Source organism: Dendroctonus ponderosae, unplaced genomic scaffold, assembly GCF_020466585.1.
Source record: "Dendroctonus ponderosae isolate FM_Combo_2020 unplaced genomic scaffold, Dpon_F_20191213v2 Dpon_F_20191213_6, whole genome shotgun sequence".
Classification (NCBI taxonomy): domain Eukaryota; kingdom Metazoa; phylum Arthropoda; class Insecta; order Coleoptera; family Curculionidae; genus Dendroctonus; species Dendroctonus ponderosae.
In genome coordinates, this window is record NW_026018814.1 from 5,584,074 (window position 1) to 5,605,184 (window position 21,111).

General features: G+C 32.3%; 4 protein-coding genes and 1 long non-coding RNA gene across 5 annotated transcripts in view; 3 read left to right on the forward strand and 2 right to left on the reverse strand.

Annotated features, from left to right (window-relative positions):
* The window catches only part of LOC109540465 (heterogeneous nuclear ribonucleoprotein K homolog), a 75,525-nt gene extending 71,584 nt beyond the window's left edge, over positions 1 to 3,941 (reverse strand). Inside the window, exon 1 of the mRNA XM_019908864.2 lies at positions 3,783 to 3,941. The gene's annotated coding sequence lies outside the window, so the exon portion shown is untranslated. The remainder of the gene's footprint in view (positions 1 to 3,782) is intronic.
* A 299-nt stretch (positions 3,942 to 4,240) lies between these two features.
* LOC109540569 lies at positions 4,241 to 5,591 on the forward strand. The gene is made up of 4 exons (XM_019909001.2): positions 4,241 to 4,529; positions 4,935 to 5,056; positions 5,192 to 5,330; positions 5,389 to 5,591. Exons 1-4 carry the CDS (start codon positions 4,418 to 4,420, stop codon positions 5,514 to 5,516), a joined length of 501 nt encoding a protein of 166 aa, XP_019764560.1. The 5' UTR covers positions 4,241 to 4,417; the 3' UTR covers positions 5,517 to 5,591.
* LOC109540570 lies at positions 5,535 to 8,064 on the reverse strand. The gene is made up of 3 exons (XM_019909002.2): positions 7,820 to 8,064; positions 6,201 to 6,344; positions 5,535 to 5,879 (listed from the first exon to the last, which is right to left on the reverse strand). The coding sequence occupies exons 1-3, from the start codon at positions 7,894 to 7,896 to the stop codon at positions 5,720 to 5,722; spliced, it is 381 nt and encodes a 126-aa protein (XP_019764561.2). The 5' UTR covers positions 7,897 to 8,064; the 3' UTR covers positions 5,535 to 5,719.
* A 34-nt stretch (positions 8,065 to 8,098) lies between these two features.
* On the forward strand, positions 8,099 to 9,167 carry LOC125504947. Its single transcript, XR_007281832.1, has 2 exons — positions 8,099 to 8,324; positions 8,802 to 9,167. It is a non-coding gene; the product is annotated as an uncharacterized LOC125504947 (long non-coding RNA).
* A 3,226-nt stretch (positions 9,168 to 12,393) lies between these two features.
* LOC109540566 lies at positions 12,394 to 14,241 on the forward strand. Its single transcript, XM_019908996.2, has 4 exons — positions 12,394 to 12,587; positions 12,683 to 12,805; positions 12,902 to 13,080; positions 14,097 to 14,241. Exons 1-4 carry the CDS (start codon positions 12,515 to 12,517, stop codon positions 14,199 to 14,201), a joined length of 480 nt encoding a protein of 159 aa, XP_019764555.1. The 5' UTR covers positions 12,394 to 12,514; the 3' UTR covers positions 14,202 to 14,241.
* Positions 14,242 to 21,111: the final 6,870 nt, after the last annotated feature.

Genomic DNA, 21,111 nt, shown 5'->3' on the forward strand with positions numbered 1-21,111 from the left:
TATACATATAACAATTTTGACGAGCCAATATTACAATTTTGCCGACGTCGCATCTGTAAAAATCGCGATGAGGATAAAAACAAACTTTTTTGTCAATAGTCACACTATAAGCCGTATGAAATGTTTTAAATTGTGTTGGGTGTTTATTCAGCTCAATTTTTTCACATAGCTAACGACTAGTGTATGCATATTTTGCATGTAGCCAAATGACTACTACGTACTATAAAATATATACTTTAACCATTTGAGGTGTTTGTGACCGCCAGTCTCGGCCGAACTAACGGCTCACGTCATCGTAGGTCGGCAATTGATGTACTAAACTAAAAGGACGGTGGTTATTGGATTTTTTATTTCGCTTCCGACGTAAAATGCTCGTGTTTTAATATTACTCCAATATCGCTTAAGGTTTACACGCAATTTCATACTTAAGTAGTTGGATTAAACGAATTAACTTTCCTATTCCATCCCGTCAAGTTTTATTTCTCCCAATATCAACATTATTAATTTTTAATGCTGCGAATATGGGTCACATCTGTTTGTTTTAAGATATTTCGAGGGTCTTGCCTTTCGAGTTTAATTTCAAATTCTTGTATGATGGCAATATTCCGAATTTTGTAGAGCAACACTGAAGATCTGAAGCCCGATTTTCTTTTTTTCGTGTAACGTTAATAAACTCTAGTCTGTTCTAAGCTTTTTGCCAGTGACGCAATAATAAAAGTTGTTTGCCTATTACTTGTCCACCAAGCGAAACGGAAATTCGAGGTCTTTAACTTGCGTCTTTCATCAAATTGTTACAATTAACGGAAGATGAACATATATTAAAATTATTGATTTGCTTCGGTGCGAGTGTTTCTATGATTTTTTCCAAGTTATCATTTCAATTAACCAATACATTTCCTTATTGCGTGTGTCCTTTTCGGTTACCGAGAAAGCCTAAGTAAAATTGTGAGGCCGAACAATGGTTCATTTTGCTGGTATTTTCAACGCCATCGCTTAGATCTTGTACGAGTTTCTAATTTTTTTGCTAATTATTTGACTGCAGGTTTTGCACTACGAAAAAAACAACTCAATTTAACGCCACGGACCGTACAATTAAGGCAAATTAGTAACAAAACTCAAGAAAGTAATTTATTTTCACAATTTATTGTTTACATTCTGCAAATGTAATCTTCCTTTTGCAACTTCAAATAATTTATATACCATGTTGTCGACTGCTCTCGAAAAAAATAAATTTGGGTTTTATGGAAAAAAATTCAATTTCTACACACATCAAGTAATACTAATGAAAAACGTATAATTTATTAAATGTCTGCATTTACACCGTGCAAGTTTTCAATTTCCGGATTCATTTGTTTATTTGTACCTGAGGTGATAAACTCAAATACATTATATACTCCCACGTAAATGTAAAGTTTATGTTTTCGACATTTACTCCCGCTGCATATAAGCAAAGGATGATAATTAAACAAAGTATCTTTATTAGAAATACAATTAATTAAGCAATAACAAGGGACAAACTTGATCAATCAAACTACCAAAACAGTAGGTACTTATAAAGTATTATTCAAATATTTCGACTTCGAATATTTCTTTCATCTCTTCAAAGTTAAATAATTTGTACGAGGTTCTATATTTTATTTCAAAAAGCATCTCCATCTGAACAGCTAAAGTCCTTCGTTATGCAAGATGCATAGTGCCGATCGCAGTTTTATTCAAGAAGAGATATTTTGAAGTCAAATTTCTTCTGCCACTTAAAACATGCGCGAACAAGTAGTAACTTGACTCCTTAAAAATTGGTTAAAAAAGTCCAAATTCTGGAATATTATTAGGTTTTTCACTCGCTCGAATGGACGCACAAGCTTATCAAATCACTTTTAGTGTCTTGCAGTTTACGAACTGTAAATTGGTTTTAAACGGATTAGATTTTTCCAGTTAAACATTTTTTATTAGTTTTCTAGAGTTAGGTTTCTAGAGAAAATTATGTGGATAAAACAATGTGAACTTGCTACTTACATGAAACATGTTAGTAAAGGCGTTTCCAATTTTGTTCTTACAATTTACCGGCGTTTATATGCTATTTTACTGCTACAACATGCGTTTTCCAAAAAGATTATTGCAATTGTCGCCTCTTAACCAAGTGATACGATGCTAATCGAGTGGGCATTCAAAATGTCTTAAGAACCGTGCATTACATTTTTGTTCAAAAAACGATACTTCGAAAATATTCGAATCAGCTGTCCGTTATGATTCAACTAACAAAACACGCCCCTATGGTAAGCAACATTCGTAAAATCACGAAAGTATGAATTCGAATGAGGTAAAAGGGAGAACGTAATAAATAACAATAATTAGTGGTTTAATTTGTAACAATCAAGATCTTTATGTGGTGAATCGGTTTATGTGTCGAAATGCTTGATCGCTCATCTGAGCAAGAATTAAGTACTTACTTGCAATAATTTAAATGTAAGAGTGATAGTAAAATGGCAACTTTCGCAACAATAAACAAAGCGCAAAGATGACAAGCAGTGGATTGTTTGTAACTCAAAGTTCCAGGTAGACTAAAATACAGACATATTTTATATCCGCCCTTCAATGCTTCATGTTACCTATCCAATGTGCATTTGATGGAAATTATATAAATTCATTATTCTACCACTAAACATAAAATGGATCGGTTTTTTTTCTATTATTGACACACTTTCCACCATTTTTTCCAATTCATATTATATCTTACATGTGCATATTTTAAAACACAACAACTGTGAACTGCTCCAGGAAGATAGTGGAAGCCAATAGAATTTTCGCAAAAAGTGTCACCAATAAAAGTTATTCTTTAACGGGATTTCGTTTTTATAGAAGATTTAAGTTTAATAAATAGGGTTGACTAACAAGGTTATTACCCTCCTTTTAGGTGCAGGTAAGTATATCTGCATAAAATAAATCCGGTGAAACTAAATCGGGTGACCTCGGAGGGCAGTTTCAGGACTATATAAAGTTCACCTAAAAACACCTCTTTCCATGTTCTTGGCATAAATACGGATCAATTAAATTATTTTTCATAATTCGGGCCCCCACTTGTGCAAATTTTGGATCAATCTTCCAGAGGGACTCAAGGACCAAACTTTATCAAACACATTTTGGTTACTTCGTTAAAAATAAAATAGTTTAGCAGTAATAACAGTTTGTACCTACAGCAATACTATAACCTAAATAATCCTGTATATCCTCAAACATCGGTAGATATACGGTATGTTCGATTAATACCTATTGCAAGCAAGTAATCAAGCTTAGTGCAGTACATCCGATATAAAATAAAGAAATTGGATGAAAAATACCACTTAGTGCTCATCCACAAATGTATTGATTCAAACAACCACCAGTTAATGTCCATCAAATTGATGAGTTTCCCTGTGGAATAATTGATAGATTTCCTCTAGTCGTAATTTGTCGTAAAAGTTAGTTGCTAGGCAACGAGCTATTGGCCACTAAATAAAAAATTATAATACATGCACGCCGCGACTAAAAGCGTGATGTTTTTCTGTAATCCATTGCGTGGTTTCAGAATGGCATGTTAGAGGTTAGAATTCTTTAATTCGCTTCAATGCAAAATTGAACGTGAATATTCGATCCCAACGCAATATTTACTATTCAGAACAATCATTTTATCCTATTTAAGGCGTTTATAGCTGAAAATCATCGAAATTTTTTAGGAAAATTGGCGCTGTTCAATGAGAAAGCATTACATTTCAATAATTTAACATAATGTCTATTGAAAAACTTACCTCAACCGCTTCAAGCCTTTCGAATAATCGCACAAAATGACAGAAGTAACAAAAAATAATGGCGTCATAAAATTATAGAACCCCGGTTTAGTTGTTGATAAAAGATGCCAAAATCATTTTGGAACTATCTCGCACGCATGAGCTTCTGCATCCTCACACTTAGGCATCTCCTGACATCTCTTGAGTTTTAATGGAAACCCGTCAATGATTCATGTAGTCCACGCCACCTAACCTATTAGCGAGTTCAACAGTCCAAGCGCCCACTGGGGGCTGAATTATAACTACACCTTAGCTAGTTAAATTTTACTCTTACTTTTAATTGTTTCGTTTGGATCTACTCAGCTTTTAAACAATAGAAATATATTGAGTATGTTAGTATTGTTTTATATGTATTATTGTCAACAAATCTCATAAAACCCAATTACCAAACTTTTTCTTTCTTCCGGCCTTTTTAAATTCTAAATTCCGGCTTTTCTAAATCTATTAGGAGAGTCATGAATAGGGGTGCGACCTTTTCATTGGCCCACCCTGTATGTATAAAGCCAGTGGCATCTGTCAAATGTATGAATAAATCAACTAAAAGTTGAAATAACAGATTTATTCTCATTTGAAATTGAATTGACTAATAAAATAATATGACTGAAGACAATAAATTGTGTTTGCCGTTAGATAAAGACTATGTGAACTCGTTAGATTTGCCAACATTAATAAAAATGTTGCCAATGTACGAATCGAAGCATAAAGAAGGTAAAATATGTCATTCAATCAAACAAGTTTATGTAAAAAAGTGTGTATGCATGTATAAAAAGGCCTTTTTATACATGCATACACCATGAATTTCAACCAGTGTGTACACACCAACTTCTTCGTGTTAAAATATGTCAAAATGTTTGCTAAAAGTATTTAACTGTGTTTAGAATTCTTCTGAATTGTTTGTGAAATAATGTAACTGATGTAAAGCTTTTAATTTTTTTTCTTTGCGCGGGATTTCAACACACGAAAATTCACTTTATAGTGAAATAGTTTAAATATTCTTTGTTTGGCAATTTTCGGGGACGCATAAAAATGAGACTAAAACCATTAGCGTTTCTATTTAATTTCTTCTTTTATGAATTTATTTTTATATCAATGATATGCACGTAATTCGTGCAGTTACGCATCGCCTAGAACAGGTTCTAACAGAACGAACTGATTTGGACCAAGAGCTGGCCCAAAGCGAACTTGTAAAACACAATTTGGAAAAACAGTTTTGCTCTAAACAGCAAGCCTACCAGGTAATATAGGTTTATGCATAAACGAATTGATATTTGCGTTTGAATAATTATTTTTCCCACCCCCAATCATCAATACACATTTTTGGACCAGATTCTGCCAAGAAATTAATTCTTAATAAATTATGTTATTTGTAGGTAGTCGCTTTAAGAGAAAAGAACGTACAAACTGAATTATCAAGAATGAGCTTGATGTGTCCAATATACGAATTTCAAATGAAACATTCTTTACAAAATGAAACTATTCTATTGTCAGATACGAACAAGTCAGCTGCACGTAAGTTTTTTTTAATCCAACTTCCAGATGAGAAGATAAATTTATTACTGAATCCTAGCTGAGCCTACCATGACTCAATGGCTGGCAACTGAAAAGAAACTAAATAACCAGCGAGAGCTGTTGGTAGCATCAATGGAAGAAAAGCAGAAAGATATCGACAATTTTGTTACTAAACATTTAAAATGAGAAATAATTACGCAACTGTACAAGAGTGCAAAATTTAATTATCAATAGAAAATAAATAGTTAAATTACATATTCATACAGCTACATATCCTGTTATCAAGAAAATACTTAGCAATTATTTATTCAGTGTTACATAGAAAATACTATTTATTTAGTTAAACTTAGTTTAAACCTAAAGCAATTATTATGAATAAATGTATTGATTTAGGTAAAAGTAATAGATTCATTTGAAATACATATATTGCTTACATTTTCAGATAAATTTAAAATATTATTTTTCAAACTTGTCCGTTCCTCAACCATTTTCTCAAGTTCCCCTTTCAAAAAATTCCTTCGTGCAGTCAGATCCTTCACTACAGTTCTCCTATGAATAAAAAAATGCATTAACAATGTTTACCAACATAAGTAAATTTGTTATCTATGGCAACTAGTTAATCAAAAGCGGGGATTTAAAGCCATAACGTCTGTTAAATTCTATCGTCTAATTTAACCACAATAATCAGTACATTACCAATACCTATCATAAGATTGAAGACCTGTTTAAAATCAGTGATATTGTAAAATAGCTAGCGTAATAAACAGATTTTAAAATATATATTTTTTGTTTATTTACTGATTCTTCGTAATTTTGGGCATTATTTCATACTAATTTCATTGTACTAATATATATAACAAACCAACTTACTGTTCTTCCTCAGAGATGTTTGGTAATTCATTACCGGATATTTGATCAAAGTTTCGCCGAAATGCCGCGACTACATCATCATCTTTGACCCAAGCAAACTTTCTAAATTTGCCCACTTCCGGAATATGCATAACAGTATTGTCACTTAAAAAAAAACACCAATTTAACACTCTGTTAACTGTACTTCTGTGAACATACTGAATCTTATGAGTTTTGTTTAGTCTCTGTTGGCTGTTCTAAATTGCAAAACACAAAAGTTAAGCGTTAACAATAGAAGACAATTATGATACAACTAAAAAATACAAATCGGTGCTATTTAGTAGTTATTTAGCACTTATATTTGTGGCGAAATGAGCTGGCCTAGAGCTGTCGTGTCAGTAACTTGGAAGGAAACAAAATAAATTTTATCCTTGCACGGTAATGTTAATGTTAATCGCAAAATGATGAAAAAACCAGCTCAAAAGAGCTGGACAGTGTTGTTGGTCACTGATTTAGTGCCATTTGGCTCAATCTGCACAAGAACTACGAAAGTAAATAATTTGTAACCACGCTGAGACCCGTTTTTTTTTATTTTACAATTTGAAACCAGATAAAACGTTGAAATTCAAATGAAAAAGCTGTTTTAGTGGCAAGATGTCTAAAGTAATAATTACTGTTTTAGTCGCTGTAAACATTAATAGATTCTAGAAGTTTTAAAAACACGACGTCACCTGTAAAATACAGATTGAGCACAACCAGTAAAAAAGTTACAAAACGATTACTTTTTTTGTAGTATAGTATTTGTATAGTTTGTTAATCACATTCTGCTTTGCTACTTGTCTATCCTCTCATAGGTTGAAACGTTTCGATAGGTTGCAACTGAAATGCAACTAGGCCGGGACATGTGCAATATGATTTTAGAAACACATATTTGCACAAGCAGCAACCTAATTGCAATTTTCTAATTCGCTAGTAAAATACACTCATTCGAATATACTATTGCGATCGATGCGACTACTGCAGATGTAAATTTTAATGTTGAAAATTTTAAAATATTGGGAATTAGTCTGTTGTGGTATCCAGAAGAAAAAATCTGAGTCACGTACCTACTAAGATTTTTAGATAAGGAAATAAATTCCTTTTAGGTAAAAATCGAGAAAAAATTGGAAATGTTCTGAACGAGAACTTTGCATGCGGCCGTGGCCACTTCTTGTGCACAGTTAATAAGTATCTAATTAAACTATAAGAAACATTATAAAATGTACAAACAATAAATATCATGTTAAGATGAAATAAATAGATTAGTAATGTTCAGATGGGTTGTGACCTTCCTTGCTTGAGAAGATACTAGTCTCCTACTAGACTTAAAAAAAGTAAATATAACTTCCAAAACATTGGTGAAATGTGTTTTTTCTGACTAAAACAGACCTATCCCCAATATGTGAATACTAATTATTATGTGTCCCAAAACTAGAAAAGCATACAAAGTGGGTCAAAATTACGAACATCTAGAAGAGCTAACATATACTTTTATATTTGAATATAATTTTTTCAAAACAATTAATATAAATAGCGCAAATGTTTATGAGTGATATCTATTGCGAAGGTATAATTTATACAAATAGAAGAAATCAAAATACCTGACTGTTAAAAGATCTTTGGTTACACGACGAATGCTGTCTTCCAACTTTTGAGCAATTGATTCGGAACTGTCCATTCCGTTCTAATGTTATGTTAAAAGTAGAAAGAATAAATGCTGAGTAATAAATATATGAGAAATAAAAGTTAGTCAGAACCAAAAATTCGTTGAAAAAACCTTTGTTTACAATTATTGACAGTGACAAGTGACAACTGACTACCCGTTGCGCTGTCAGTGCGCACCGTTGCACATAGAACACACATATCTAATATAACACCAATGGCCACTTCAAACGTTCAGAGCCTCCTGGTGGCTAAAGTTATAACTACAAGTTAAGAAATGACACTTGTTTTGTTGACATAGCTGTCAAATTGGTGTTTAGATTTGAATGTGATTTGCTGTATTTTGTTCTAATGAACTTTTGGTGAATGAACTACAAGGTGTTTTTTTGTCTACCTACGGATGAACCATAAAAAACCAATGATCTCCATACTACCTGGATTCGGGTAATTGTATACAGTTTATTGATAAAAAATGAAGGTGTAATCGAGAGAAAGCAAGCTGCAATTAAACATAAGTTGAACGACTGCGACGTCACCAACTCGGGCGAGGTTTGCCAACCTTACTTTTGCTTTCCCTTGCCCAATAATAAACTCGAGCTTTTGGGTGATTCTTCAAACAGCTAAATTGTTTTGGTTTTACTAAAGTAGTTTTATTTAGTATTTTTGATTTATGAAGGCAAGGTAAAATAAATTTGGAAAATGTTGCGTGCCTCAATGCCGGAACAATCACGACTGGAATGATCTATATTTCTCTTTATTTCCTTCATTCTCCTTATGCACATATACCACTATTTATTATAACATACCTGCTCATAGGAAAGTTACTAAGTTATTATACACAAGTTTTTACCGGGGATGTTTGGCTTCCAAAGTTCAAAATTGTATATGAGACATGACCGTTAATAAAATGCGTTCTTACAGTCTCTATAGTTCCCTCTGCTGCTCACAGCACGAACGACGAGCTCCTTTCTTCCACATTACTACACCGGAAATATAGAGCGTCCATAGAGCTGGCTAGATGTCACCAGAAGGTCTGAATGTATTTTCAAATAATTACAATACTTTATTCTATTGTATTAAAATTAATTTTTAAGACAATGGAATAGTATAAGTATGGAATAGTGATAATAGTGTAGAAAAGTTTATAGTTGTTGTATGGAGATGATAATTTGACTCTGAGTGATCTTAAATCCGGAAAAAAATTGGTGCTAAAGGTTTAATCCAAAATTCTGAAACAATAGTTTTTTTTATCTGTATTCTACTAAATATATTTATAGGCATATTAAAGTTTAAATCATTTATCCTACACCATTCTGACAACGAATCCAAGTCCCTCTGCAAGGGAGTGACTGACAATCATGAAGGTATTCCACCCTTCTATATGTTTTTTAAGATCATCAGCATATAATAAAATTTTGGACATTTGTGCCAATGCAATAATGTCATTAAAATAAATTAAAAACAATAAATGACCTAAATTACTACCCTGAGGTACGACTGATGTACTAAAAAAACCATGAAGATTGAAAATTATTTACACTAACATACAAGTCCCTATCTAACAAATAACTAGCGAGCAGCTTAGCCAAACCATCTGACAGACCATTATGAAGATCGAATATTTAATTATCTATCCCACGATGCAAAAATAATTCTGTGGCTCAAATTGGGCTTGAAAAACTTGCAGTCATGTTTGAGTCGATTTTGCAACTAAAAAAAACATTTACGTATACGGAAGATTTATATAAAATACTAGTTTGCTATACATGTCACAAGACAAACATATTATAACTTCTCAAACTACCAGACCGAATTAAGAGACCAACAACTAAATAATACTGTTAACCGTATTTCATGTCGTTCGGGTTTTACTCATTAGCTTTGGCACGTCGTACAATTCGATTGAGCCTCTGAGCGATTCGTCGACACTTTTTCTGAAGTTTTCTGTAGGCTTTATTTGATGGTAAAGTTTTTCTAAGTTTGGGAAAACTTTGTGGTCGTATTCTTACGCTCATTGCACTAGGACAAGTTTTCAAACTGGATTTCGAGTAAGTTGTCGTTGATATTAGCGAGTTGTTTGTAAGTCTTGGTCGAAAAATTTTATATGACATGGTGGGTATTTATTCCCAAACTTTTAAAGCGAGGATGATTGTTGCAAACGCCGCATTTTGTATGACAAGGTGAGTTTTTACTATAAAGCTTTCAAATAATTTGTTATATTTACAAACGCCTTTTTCTATTTAAGTCCGTCATTATTTGTACAAAGTTGGATCGGCGATGTGACTCAGTTCCATGGTCCGCCCAAATCGTCCAAGTCGCCCACTACTAAACTTCCAGTTGAGCATCTTTTTTTATAGTTTGTTTATGTATGACATTTTAAACAATTATTATGCGTGCAAGTGCTATTGTCCCAACCTAATGCATTTTTTACTGGGAAAATTAATTTATGCCCGTAACGGTTTTAAAGACGTCAGAAGTGTACAGAGAGTCATTACCCGACATTGCTTCTTGTACTCAAATGTCTTCTATTGTAGTGAATCATCCCTAGAAGTTTAATCGCATAGTTCTCAATTACTACGTACAATATCAAGTTAATTTTTAGTTTTCTGGAGGTTACATGTTCGTGGTCCCCAAGGGAACCCCAGGACCCATAAAGACGAATCACCCCTATTTTGAATCACCCTGTATATAGATGGCTGTTTTTTAAAGTCGACTAGTGGAACTGCGAACAAAGAGATCAAATATTAAAAATGACTAAGTAGTTTAATCGTGTTAGTAGCCAGTTCTATGCAGGTGCGCAAATAACTATCATAATATCTATAAGATGATAAACCGAACACGTATTTGCAAAGTGTTTAAATTGCTCCTAGTTTATGAGATTATGAATCTACTTAAAACTGGACACCATTGAAATGTGTGCAAATAGCGGAAAGGACGGGCAACTTTGCAGGATTGTCCGCAAATTGAACTAGCTTAATACCTCGAGTCCAACTTGGATTCAAAATGGCTAATTAAATATCTCGTTACCGCAGCAAACACCTCTAGGGCTCTAATGGACATGCCTCTTTAACAGTTCCGTTTATTTTTATTGTTGATTTAGAATTGTTAGCTTTTAGGGACTGAGTTATTTGCTTTGTAATAAAGATGAGCAATATTGAGTGTGTGAAATTCGTTATTAATGTCAGTTTTACACCTAAAATCATTGAATTTCTTATATCAAATTTAAAAAAAAGATGTGTCCTAACTGTAAGCACCATGTTGGGTGCTCTGCTAGCGTTTGTCTGAGATTCATCCAATATTCATTTATTCATAATTATATAAATAATTAGTTTAAAATTATTTTTTTAAATAAACCATTGCCTTTATTAACACATTCGCTTCGTGCATTTAGTACAGTGAATTCAGTAAAATTCCTATCATTGCTTTCAATACTTTTGGTTATAAAGTCATTGAGCATTCTGTTAGTCAGATTACTATTTACTTAATCTTTTTAAAGGTTGTTCCAATATGTAGCAAATATTTGTCCTCAATCCACTCTAAAAACATTATTCTGACACAAAAGTCGGTAGATTATAAGTTGGTGAGTACATGCAATGAAAGTAAAAACTCTTCAACCTGAACAAATAAGCTGATTAATGACGAATATTGCAAAAGCACAAAATAATATTTATTAGCTTAGCTTCGTACGAATATCTTCGCTCTATACGAGATACATAAGATTAGTTGACAAACTTATTAATTCTCCTCAGAAACTTGAAAATCCGCCCTTAAGAATCTTTTGCAGTATTTTGAGAAGCTAAGCAATGTTAAAATTTAAATTCGATGGATCCGCGACGGACTTCATAACTTTATCTCTCTAGGGACATTCACGTATCTTCAAGCAGATTGGATGATGCGCTAAAACTTATCTGAAAGTTAGATGATTTTAAAACCGGAACTGAAGTTCGAACGTTAAAACAAGTTCAAGCAGCTTAAAGCTATTCTCAGAATATGATGTGTACTTTTGTTTAATCATTTTATGGTTGACAATAAGGTGGTAGTCGTACAGTGTTATTTCTGGTTAATAAACTTAATGAGATGCATATGTTCAAATATTAATTTAAAAATAAATGATGTAACAAAATTGTTCATGTGCTTAGGCTATATGTGAGAGTAAGAGTTTTTAACTCCGTTTTCAAGTATGTCAATATAGTCAATATGATACATTGTAACAATGTAATTATTAGCATGGCCACAGAAGAAACCCATCTTAATTTCCTATGTGAAGACAGATCCAAAATTGTCTATGTAAAATCACCTGTTCCATTAGAAAGTGTCAGACTACTGAGATTGTACACAAAATGTACCTAATTCAATATACATTTTTGAATTTACTAACATTGTTGTCGTATAATGTTTTACTGTATGAATGTAACGTTGAATGATATGTGGAATTTCGGATTCAATGTCCCAATTTTCTGAATCATCAAAATCACCTGGCTTCTTTCTTATTATCAAGTGGCCACCTGTCTTATAGATAAGATTTATACGTTAATTACCTTTTGCCATTGACTGATTTCATATACATGGCACACATCACAAAAAGAGAATCTATTTTCTTTTGAAAAGTTTTATTTAATTTCTGTGTTGGTACAATGAATTATTTCCAGTTTTTGACTGGGATCAGTGTCCTGATGACCGCCGTTTCTGCCACGAAAATGAGTGCTTGTAAGTTTTGCCGATATGCAATTTTGGATATTGTTTTACCAGCTGTTTAATTAATAGCAACAGAATATTATTAATTTTCTATTTATTTTCCAAAGGCACTAACTCCACAGGAATTTATCCTAATGTTACTTATTCCGTTAATTCCTACGTTTGTGAAGCGACGCCTTGCACATGTACTTTGGGCTGTCCATCGCTTATTAGTGTCGATTTCTATGCACGTAAGTTCTTTACGAAATTAAAATTAAATTACATTAATAAAAAAAACACTTGCGACATATTACTAATTAGGACACTCAAACTTTTTGATCTTTTAGCTAGATACTTGGAGAAAATAAAGCCGAAAATACACGCGGCTTGCATGGGCGTAGGATTAGATTATCCATTAGGTCAGGCCGATGCTTGTGCAGGAATCAACAACACTCAATGTCCGATTGTTCAGAATGAGAAAGTCCATTATGAATATTCGCTTAATATTCTACCTATTTTTCCAGAGGTAGGTCAGTTTTCTGAAGCATGCTTAACGTTGCTTTAAATTATGTTTTTCTCTGGAATTACAATAATTTCCAAATGAAAATTTTAAGGGTTTTTGAATAAGATTTTTTTAAACTTTCTTATTTAAAATAAAACTTCATACAATTCGAGCTTTTTAAATTTTTTTAAGAATGAAAATTTTAAAAGTACAGCACTCACGTAACAGAAAAGTATGCTTTAGAAGACCCTTAAAAATGAAAATGACGCAGGAGTCCAAGACAATGAAACCGTTTGTTGCTAGATGGTATATTAATACATTCTCTATACCTATTTTACTTGAAAAAATGTTGTTTACGTATTTGGCTAAGCCATAATTTAGAGACGAAGAACGTAAATGTTGACTCAAAGATGGCAAAATGTTGTGCAAAAAGCTTTCATTTGGAAGATATGTTTTGGAACCAATCAACAGGGGACCAAATCCAATTATTTTCTTTCATTTCACAGTTCCAAGAATTTGCACTCATTTTGGCTTAAACTTGACAAAATTTGAAACTTTTGTATGATTTATAAGGCTTTAAATATTTCTACAGATTTTAAAAACCAGCGGTCAGATTAGCTGGTATAAGTAATGTTGATAAAGTGTGCTGCTTTTTGCATTTTATTCAATAGGGGTTCACATTATTTTTCTGAGCGCTGTTATTAACGGGCTATATATTTTCCTTTGCCCCTTCAGTAGTATAATTGGAGAATATTGTACACATACATTCTTTACATTTTTAAATAGAGTTGATCGATTTATATACTTAATTAAATATGAGGATGCAACAATTTTAAATGACAAATAAACTATATTGTTTTTAATTTTCATTTTGGTTATTCGACACCATTAAAGATCTGGAAACGATAGAAACGAGAAACAGTTGGAAAATCACTTTTTCACATACAATTTAATTTATTAATAAATTTTATTCCGAGCTATTTTATGAAACTTCCGAAACATTAATTTCTCCAATATTAACGATGCTTAATTCATTTTAGGTTACTGTTACACTAACATTTTCTATCATAGACGAAGAGTTAAACGAAGATGTTGTGTGTTTTGAATGGGACATAGAAGTGAAGAGAACCACGTGCCCTGAATAAGAAATGTGTTTAGATTTATTATACGTTACTTCTTTTTAAACCTATTTAATTTAATACCTCTTTCTTTTAGAATTTTAGCTATCGTACACCTTTGTAAGTAATTGCAGGATGGTTGATTTTTCTTGGGAATTCGGTCTGACGAATTCAGACTGAATTCCCATCATCAACTATTCAGAAAAATCAACCATCCTGCAATTAGTGGATATCGGTCAAGAAACTGAACTTATTTGTGAGTAGCGTAATTTCAGTGAACTATAATTGAGAAACTTTAAAACTAATTTAGTTAAATTTTCTCATTAGTTATGAATGGCATAATTATAATGATTCCCGTGACTGTATCGAACATCCCATTGTTTTTTAAATTTGATAAAACCCAAGATAATATTTTAAACGTTTTATTTGAGGGAGCCAGTGGAGAAATGGAGAAAGGTAAGTGATGCCAATTAACCCAGTTTCCTGCTATTCAAAAAAGTAATTTACATAGATTTAATAGCATTTAAAGGACTCACTCAGGTCGCCTGAGCGTAAAGGCACATCCTATTAAGATTGCTGTTATTTGCCAATTACAGAACCTTTTTGTGACAAGACAGACAGATAAAGGCTATAATTTAAATTTGGTTGCTTTCAATATAAGCTTCGATTAGCGAATTTGCTTTAGGAACGATTTGAGAAAGCATGAAAATTAGTTTATCAGTTGAAAATATAGGGTAATTTATGAATTTTGCATGCCGTCCTATTAAGCTTTTATAACACACTCTTGATTGGAAAGAGATCCTATCGACATATTTATGTTGCCAGATAAATTAATTGATACTGTTTACTATTTATAAATGTTGAAAACAACCGACATTTTCTCGAATTCATAGCGTGCACCTCGTTTATTATCGCCTGAGAGTCTGCTAATTTGAAATTCATTTCGATTCAAGCGCATTATTTATTCTAGTCAAAACTTTTGGACGAAAATTTATTTCTAATTATTTTGCCAATCCGCTTCGACTGAGAGCAAAATTGAAAAGTACGGTTGCTATTAACTTAACAGACTGTGAGATCACAAACTTGTTTATCCAAACCCAGAACGATTTATTAGGTGTAAAAAAGTGATGGTATGAAACCGTAACTTTTCATGTACTTAATGCTGAATGTTTAAGTTTTAATTACTTATAGCTATAATGGACTTATTGATATGAATGTCGATTTAATAACGAATAAAAAATTATGTTTATACATCACCCATTGCATTTACCAGTAAATAAATGTTTAATAACTTATTATCTTTAACCCAATTGGTTTTAATTTTCAAAGTTCAACGTGTTTCCTATTGAAAACTTTTTCCTGTCTGATTCTGAAAGAATATACGTTTATTTGTGGACATGTTTTTGTCTGACGTATCATTTTTTCACTACAACACTTTGTTTTGAAGTTATCGGGGTTGCGATATAATTTAATAAATGGTTTTAGTGACAAATGAAGTGTTCTTTGAAGAGGGTAACTATTTTTTGATCATATTTCCCGGCTTGCTGCATTTTTCCTAATAATCTTTCCCGCCGATCAGTAATAAATCTTACTCATCAAAAATAATTTTTCAAAATGTGTAGGAAACCATGTCGGAATAACTAGTGAAAAGCACCGACGAGAAGTTTTATGGCAAAATCTAACCTCCTATCGGGATAACTGTTAAGGACGATAAAAGAAATTAAAAAGCTATTAGTTATTGCCAAAGTTTGGGACAGCCAACCGCATAGAGCATCTGTCAAGCACTCTGGGTATCTGGAATGCCTGATTATGTGTGTAACGATCCTTGAAAATACTTTTTCTCGAACTTTTGTTATGTTCGATATACGCTCTATTTTCGGGATTCCTCGTTAAACAAGATTTTGCTTATGGTGAATTAATGTTTTTAACCATGCATGTTGAGTACGTACATGGTTCACAAATGATAGCGGATGCAGACGTTCATGGAAAAGTGTTTGTTCATTTTTTTTTTGGTATGCATAATAGCAGAACGACATGTTTTATGTGTTTATGACACGCAGATCGAAATTTAAAAATAATGTTTTATACATTCAATATAATTGTACATACTTTCCTGACTGTGTTTCAATTCCAAATCAAAATCAATTCCTGGGCTTCAGTCATTTATTGTCTATTTATCAATTAAAATACGTAAAAAACGAAAAGTATTTTAGTTGATAAATAGACAATAAAGGACTGAAGCCCAGAAATTGATTTTGATTTGGAATTCAATATAATATAACTACATATATGAACAGATTTTAAATATCCGATAAATAGCAGTTTTTCAGCACTTTCAGTATTGAAGCTAACAAAATACAGACAACTGTTCAAATGAGCATAGGCAAAAGTGAGCAGAATATAAGGACATATTAGTATACGCTTGAACGTGTGAACACGCATTTTCATTTTGGAACTAATATAAGTTTTTAAGTTACCAAAAAAATTATATAATTTAATACAATATTTCCTAATGAAGGATTTAATTTTTATAATTGCTCGTCTGATATTGAACTAGCAAATAACATATCACATTTTAGAAAGACGATCTGGAAGGAAATAAATTTATTTTATACATGAACAACATTTTCTGTGAAAGTGTGTCATGATATTTGCACCAATGTTCAGTGTTTAGTAGTAAGAAGGCGCAGAAATTGGTTTTCTGACCGTTTAAAGGGCAAAATTCAAGGGATTGGCAAACTGAAGGTTTAATATCATTATGTTATTTTTTTAAATAATTTTTTTTAGAGCACACTGAAGAACAACTGCCAGACACGGAAATATTAACAACATTAACAATAGGATTCATTCAAACATAACGGTTAAGAAAAACTTGAATATTGGCAGCAATCTTCACTACTCATGTATCTAGCGAGGTCCTAAATTTCTGTCCACTGGTAAAACGATTCAAATTACTTGCAAAAATGTGGAGCATATTGTAAAAGCCATGTATTTTCATTGACTTGAAAAACATTGATGAGTTTGTTTGTGTTATTGCTATAAATTTTTAGACGCTTTCTGTTCTTTTCAGTGATAAAATCGGCCAGTTAATATTAGTTAGGCTATAGTTAGCGCATTTTATACCATAAACACAAGTCGAACGTTTTCCAAACTGAGGTTCACTTAATTTTCGCGCATTCGAATGTAACATATCGGAAATAGTTGTGCAGAATTCTTATTAGGTGATGCACGAATTTCCGAAGAAATTGCTTGATTCTGAGCTGAACGTTCTCAGCTTCAAACCGCCGCGTTTCAGGCTAACTCTATATTTTTCAATGTATTTAGGAGCCGACTTTACCTTGCCTCCATAAAGTGGCTTGGGGGAAGATCCCGATTTCGATCTGTATGCAACTGATAGCAACAGCATTGTCGAAGATGTGTAGATATTATAGTTCCAGTTTTCAGCGAAAGGGCTATTATATATTGCGGGCTATTGCACCTTGGTAATGAAGGGTTAACTAATTTGAAATGCTTAAAGAGGGAGAAATATTTATATTTTAAGCTCTAAGACGTAATTGGGTAAAATCGATTAAAGTATCTCATATTATGAAGAACCTGCTAATATGGAAGTTAACAATAAGCATTTACGTGAACTATTGACTATTAAGCTGCTGTATAAACAATGGCATCATATGCAATATCCAGTGAGATTGGGAATATAAGATTTCTCGTTGGATCGCATAAATTAAAATGTGGGAGCACATTACGTCGTCGGAATTGCCAACAATTAGATGCTATCGGTATTAAGTCATTTTAACGGCTTAATGCTACGAGTAATTGAACCAATATTTGCCAATTCACTAAGATATATCTGAAACTCCAGACTCGATTGGAAATTACCAGTCTGATGTAGATTTAATTCTAAATCGTGTGTGCTTAGTTACTATAATTTAGAGTCTATTGCGTTGCCGATAGTTCCTTACTTACTTTTCCTTATTCCTTCTTAATGGTTAAATTTGCTTTTATTTAGCTGTTAAATATATTAATGGGTGGGTTTTCACGATATAATATGATTAAAAATATTAATCTGCTCATATGTAATATAATACTTCCAGTACGAATTTTATGAAAATTTGGTAATTTTGGAGTTGTTTTTTTGCTCTATTATACTTTGCTTCATTTCAATTTTCCATTCAATATTTACCTTTGGAATTTGAAAGTACGGTGAATTATTTTACTTTGTTTTGTTGTCAAGATGGCAACAGATTACGATAGCAAATACACTTTTTAAGTTAGTTAGTAACTGTAGTAGGTACTGCTGGTGCTCATACCGTTTGTCGATGAATAATTAAGTGGACTGTATTTTTATATTATTTTTTTCGTGCGCGTCCCTATCTGAGATGGCACTCCCAACACCGACTTAAGTATATGAATGCACCCAACCGACGAATTAAAACCCGATTTTCGGCAAAATTAAATGTATATTGCTCAGAACGTTATTTCTACACACCTCTTGTTTGCTTTCTTTTTTTTACCTTAGTTACTAGAAACAAATACAACTTAAAATAAAAAACTAATTGTCACATCGCCCCCTAGACTAACTTATGTGGTTGGCAGGAGAGACAAATAGATCTTATTTACTCATTTCCCAACACCATTCATTTGTTCATATTATCCTGATAAACATAAGGAAACATTAGCTACATCAACACGGAAAATTAACTCAACTTTTGCAAATAAATTACCCGTATTTAGATCAAAGATGCAGGTATGAGAATTGTTCAGACTAGGCGGGATATGGGGATAAAACTGTGTTGGAACCAATCGTTGTAAACACTAACTTTATCTATAAAGTTATGGTCTAAGAAATTACAAAATACATACTTTTCACTACGGATAAACTTGAAATTTTGAAAAATATATCCGAACTTCGCATCGACAAGTCCAACCAATCGCAACTTTAGTTATTATTAAGAAATATTACCAAACATTCTTGCCTTTTAATAAGTAATACTGCCTAATTTAATACATTCGCCGGTCTTCACATTAGTGACTCTTGAACTCCAGCACGAATTTGGATCTGAGAAAGTTAAAAGGGTTTTACCAAGAACGTGGGAAAAGTTCTGTTGATGGGAACCGACTGGAAATTTCGTAAGTAATTGGAAAAACTATAAACTTTTAAACCGTTTAAAGCCGTTCACAAACGACATCGGGACTTTTGACCGAACTTCCTCTAATAGCAAAATTTTTTTCTTATGTTCAGGGTTTTTCCGTAGATATATTTTAGCAAGTTATTTGACAAATTATTAAAAAGTTGTTGTAATGACAGTTTAATATATTTTCTCTTCTACATATGCAAACATTTTTTTGTAGCCCAAACAATTTTCAAATATAATTTCAATTTTTAAAATTGGAATTATATTGGTTGTTTGCGAGATTATTGTGACACAAAAATGCTTACGCAGAAATAAGAACGTGTGGTCGGCTTCCTTCCTGAAGTGTGTTCGGTCGTGATGTTTAAAAATACTATTGCGCTAATTAGGTCTATTATGAGCAGGAGTTTCGTTACTTATTTAATTAAGATGTTCTTTCTTAATTTTTGATAAATATTCATTTCAGAAAGACGAAAAATTGTCGTTTAAAAAAAGTTTAAATCTAGTTAAAAGGGGCTTACTTAAGAAAGGTACATATAGCGAAAAAGAACATTTCAACTAACACCCAGTATAAAGACTGCAGTGACGCGGCATAATCGCGCAGTTGACTTTACGTTTAACTGTGCAATTTGATACCATTTCAAAATGTAATTAAATTGTAAGCTCGATTCAATTACATGGGATATAGTCAATAAATGGCATTTGAATGGGCCTGTTAACTCGTTAGCGGGATAAACAATAAGCCACTACTCAGTAACCATTCAGAACGATATGCCTTCACGTGAATATATCACAAGAATTTGTTAAGTAGGTTTATTAAGTTTTTCAGCTTCAATGTAAATGCGATTTGATCAACAAAATATATCGTTTTTCTAATCCTCATCACGAAGTGATATTCCATCTATTATATCCATCACCGAATGATGGTACCTGAATTTCTTATGAAAAGTAAAGATAATATTCAAGTTCAAATCTTCGCATTTAGAAAAGCATTAATTACAAATTTTATAGAATGAGAGGGTATGTTCCGGAGACGTTTATTGGCAGTAAATTTAGTAAGTAGTAAAGTAGGCCTGAGACAATTCATTTTGTTGGGAATAAATTTTAACTGAAAATCACCAGTTGACCTAGAGCAAGTTGAAGTGATTAATCAAAATAAAAATGGAAATAAATCAAAATCAACTCCTGGGCTTCAGTCATTTATTGTCTATTTATCAATCAAAATACGTTTCGGTGTTTTCCACCATCATCAGTTTCTCTAAAATAACAGATAGTAAAAAACAATGGCCGAGCACCATTTATATTATATGGCCTACCAAAACTTCATAGGGAAAACATTCCATTACGACCGATAGTTAGTAACATAAATGCTCCAATGTACCAATTATCTGAATATCTGTCAGCAGTTTTGAGTAATGTATTGTAAAAAAAAAAATGTATTGGGAAAGTCACAATATTACATTAAAGACTCAAGGAGTTTTTGTGATTTTATAAAACAACAAAAAATACCAAAGAATCATCGGATAATATCACTGGATGTTGTATCATTATATACAAATATACCAATAGATTACTCAATAAGTTGTATAAAAAATAAATGGGCAGATATAAAAGAACATACAAAATTACCCGAAAAAAATTGTATTGAGGCGGTAGAATTGTGTTTAAAATCCACATATTTCCAGTACGAAAACAAGTTCTTTTCACAGATATATGGAGTAGCAATGGGTTCTCCCATAGCAGCAACAATTGCAAATTTGGTAATGGAGAATTTGGAAGAACAAATAATATCTAAATTAAACTAT

Excerpts from the sequence above, each read along its gene's own strand:
- LOC109540570 (XM_019909002.2), bottom strand. The coding sequence starts at position 7,896 with ATGGACAGTTCCGAATCAATTGCTCAAAAGTTGGAAGACAGCATTCGT. Across the intron at positions 6,345-7,819 it reads AAAGATCTTTTAACAGTCAG|TGACAATACTGTTATGCATA; the intron begins GTATTTTGATTT and ends TTTTTTTTTAAG. Across the intron at positions 5,880-6,200 it reads AACATCTCTGAGGAAGAACA|GAGAACTGTAGTGAAGGATC; the intron begins GTAAGTTGGTTT and ends TTTTATTCATAG.
- LOC109540569 (XM_019909001.2), top strand. The coding sequence starts at position 4,418 with ATGACTGAAGACAATAAATTGTGTTTGCCGTTAGATAAAGACTATGTG. Across the intron at positions 4,530-4,934 it reads CGAATCGAAGCATAAAGAAG|TTACGCATCGCCTAGAACAG; the intron begins GTAAAATATGTC and ends TAATTCGTGCAG. Across the intron at positions 5,057-5,191 it reads CTAAACAGCAAGCCTACCAG|GTAGTCGCTTTAAGAGAAAA; the intron begins GTAATATAGGTT and ends TGTTATTTGTAG.
- LOC109540566 (XM_019908996.2), top strand. The coding sequence starts at position 12,515 with ATGAATTATTTCCAGTTTTTGACTGGGATCAGTGTCCTGATGACCGCC. Across the intron at positions 12,588-12,682 it reads TGCCACGAAAATGAGTGCTT|GCACTAACTCCACAGGAATT; the intron begins GTAAGTTTTGCC and ends TATTTTCCAAAG. Across the intron at positions 12,806-12,901 it reads TAGTGTCGATTTCTATGCAC|CTAGATACTTGGAGAAAATA; the intron begins GTAAGTTCTTTA and ends TTGATCTTTTAG.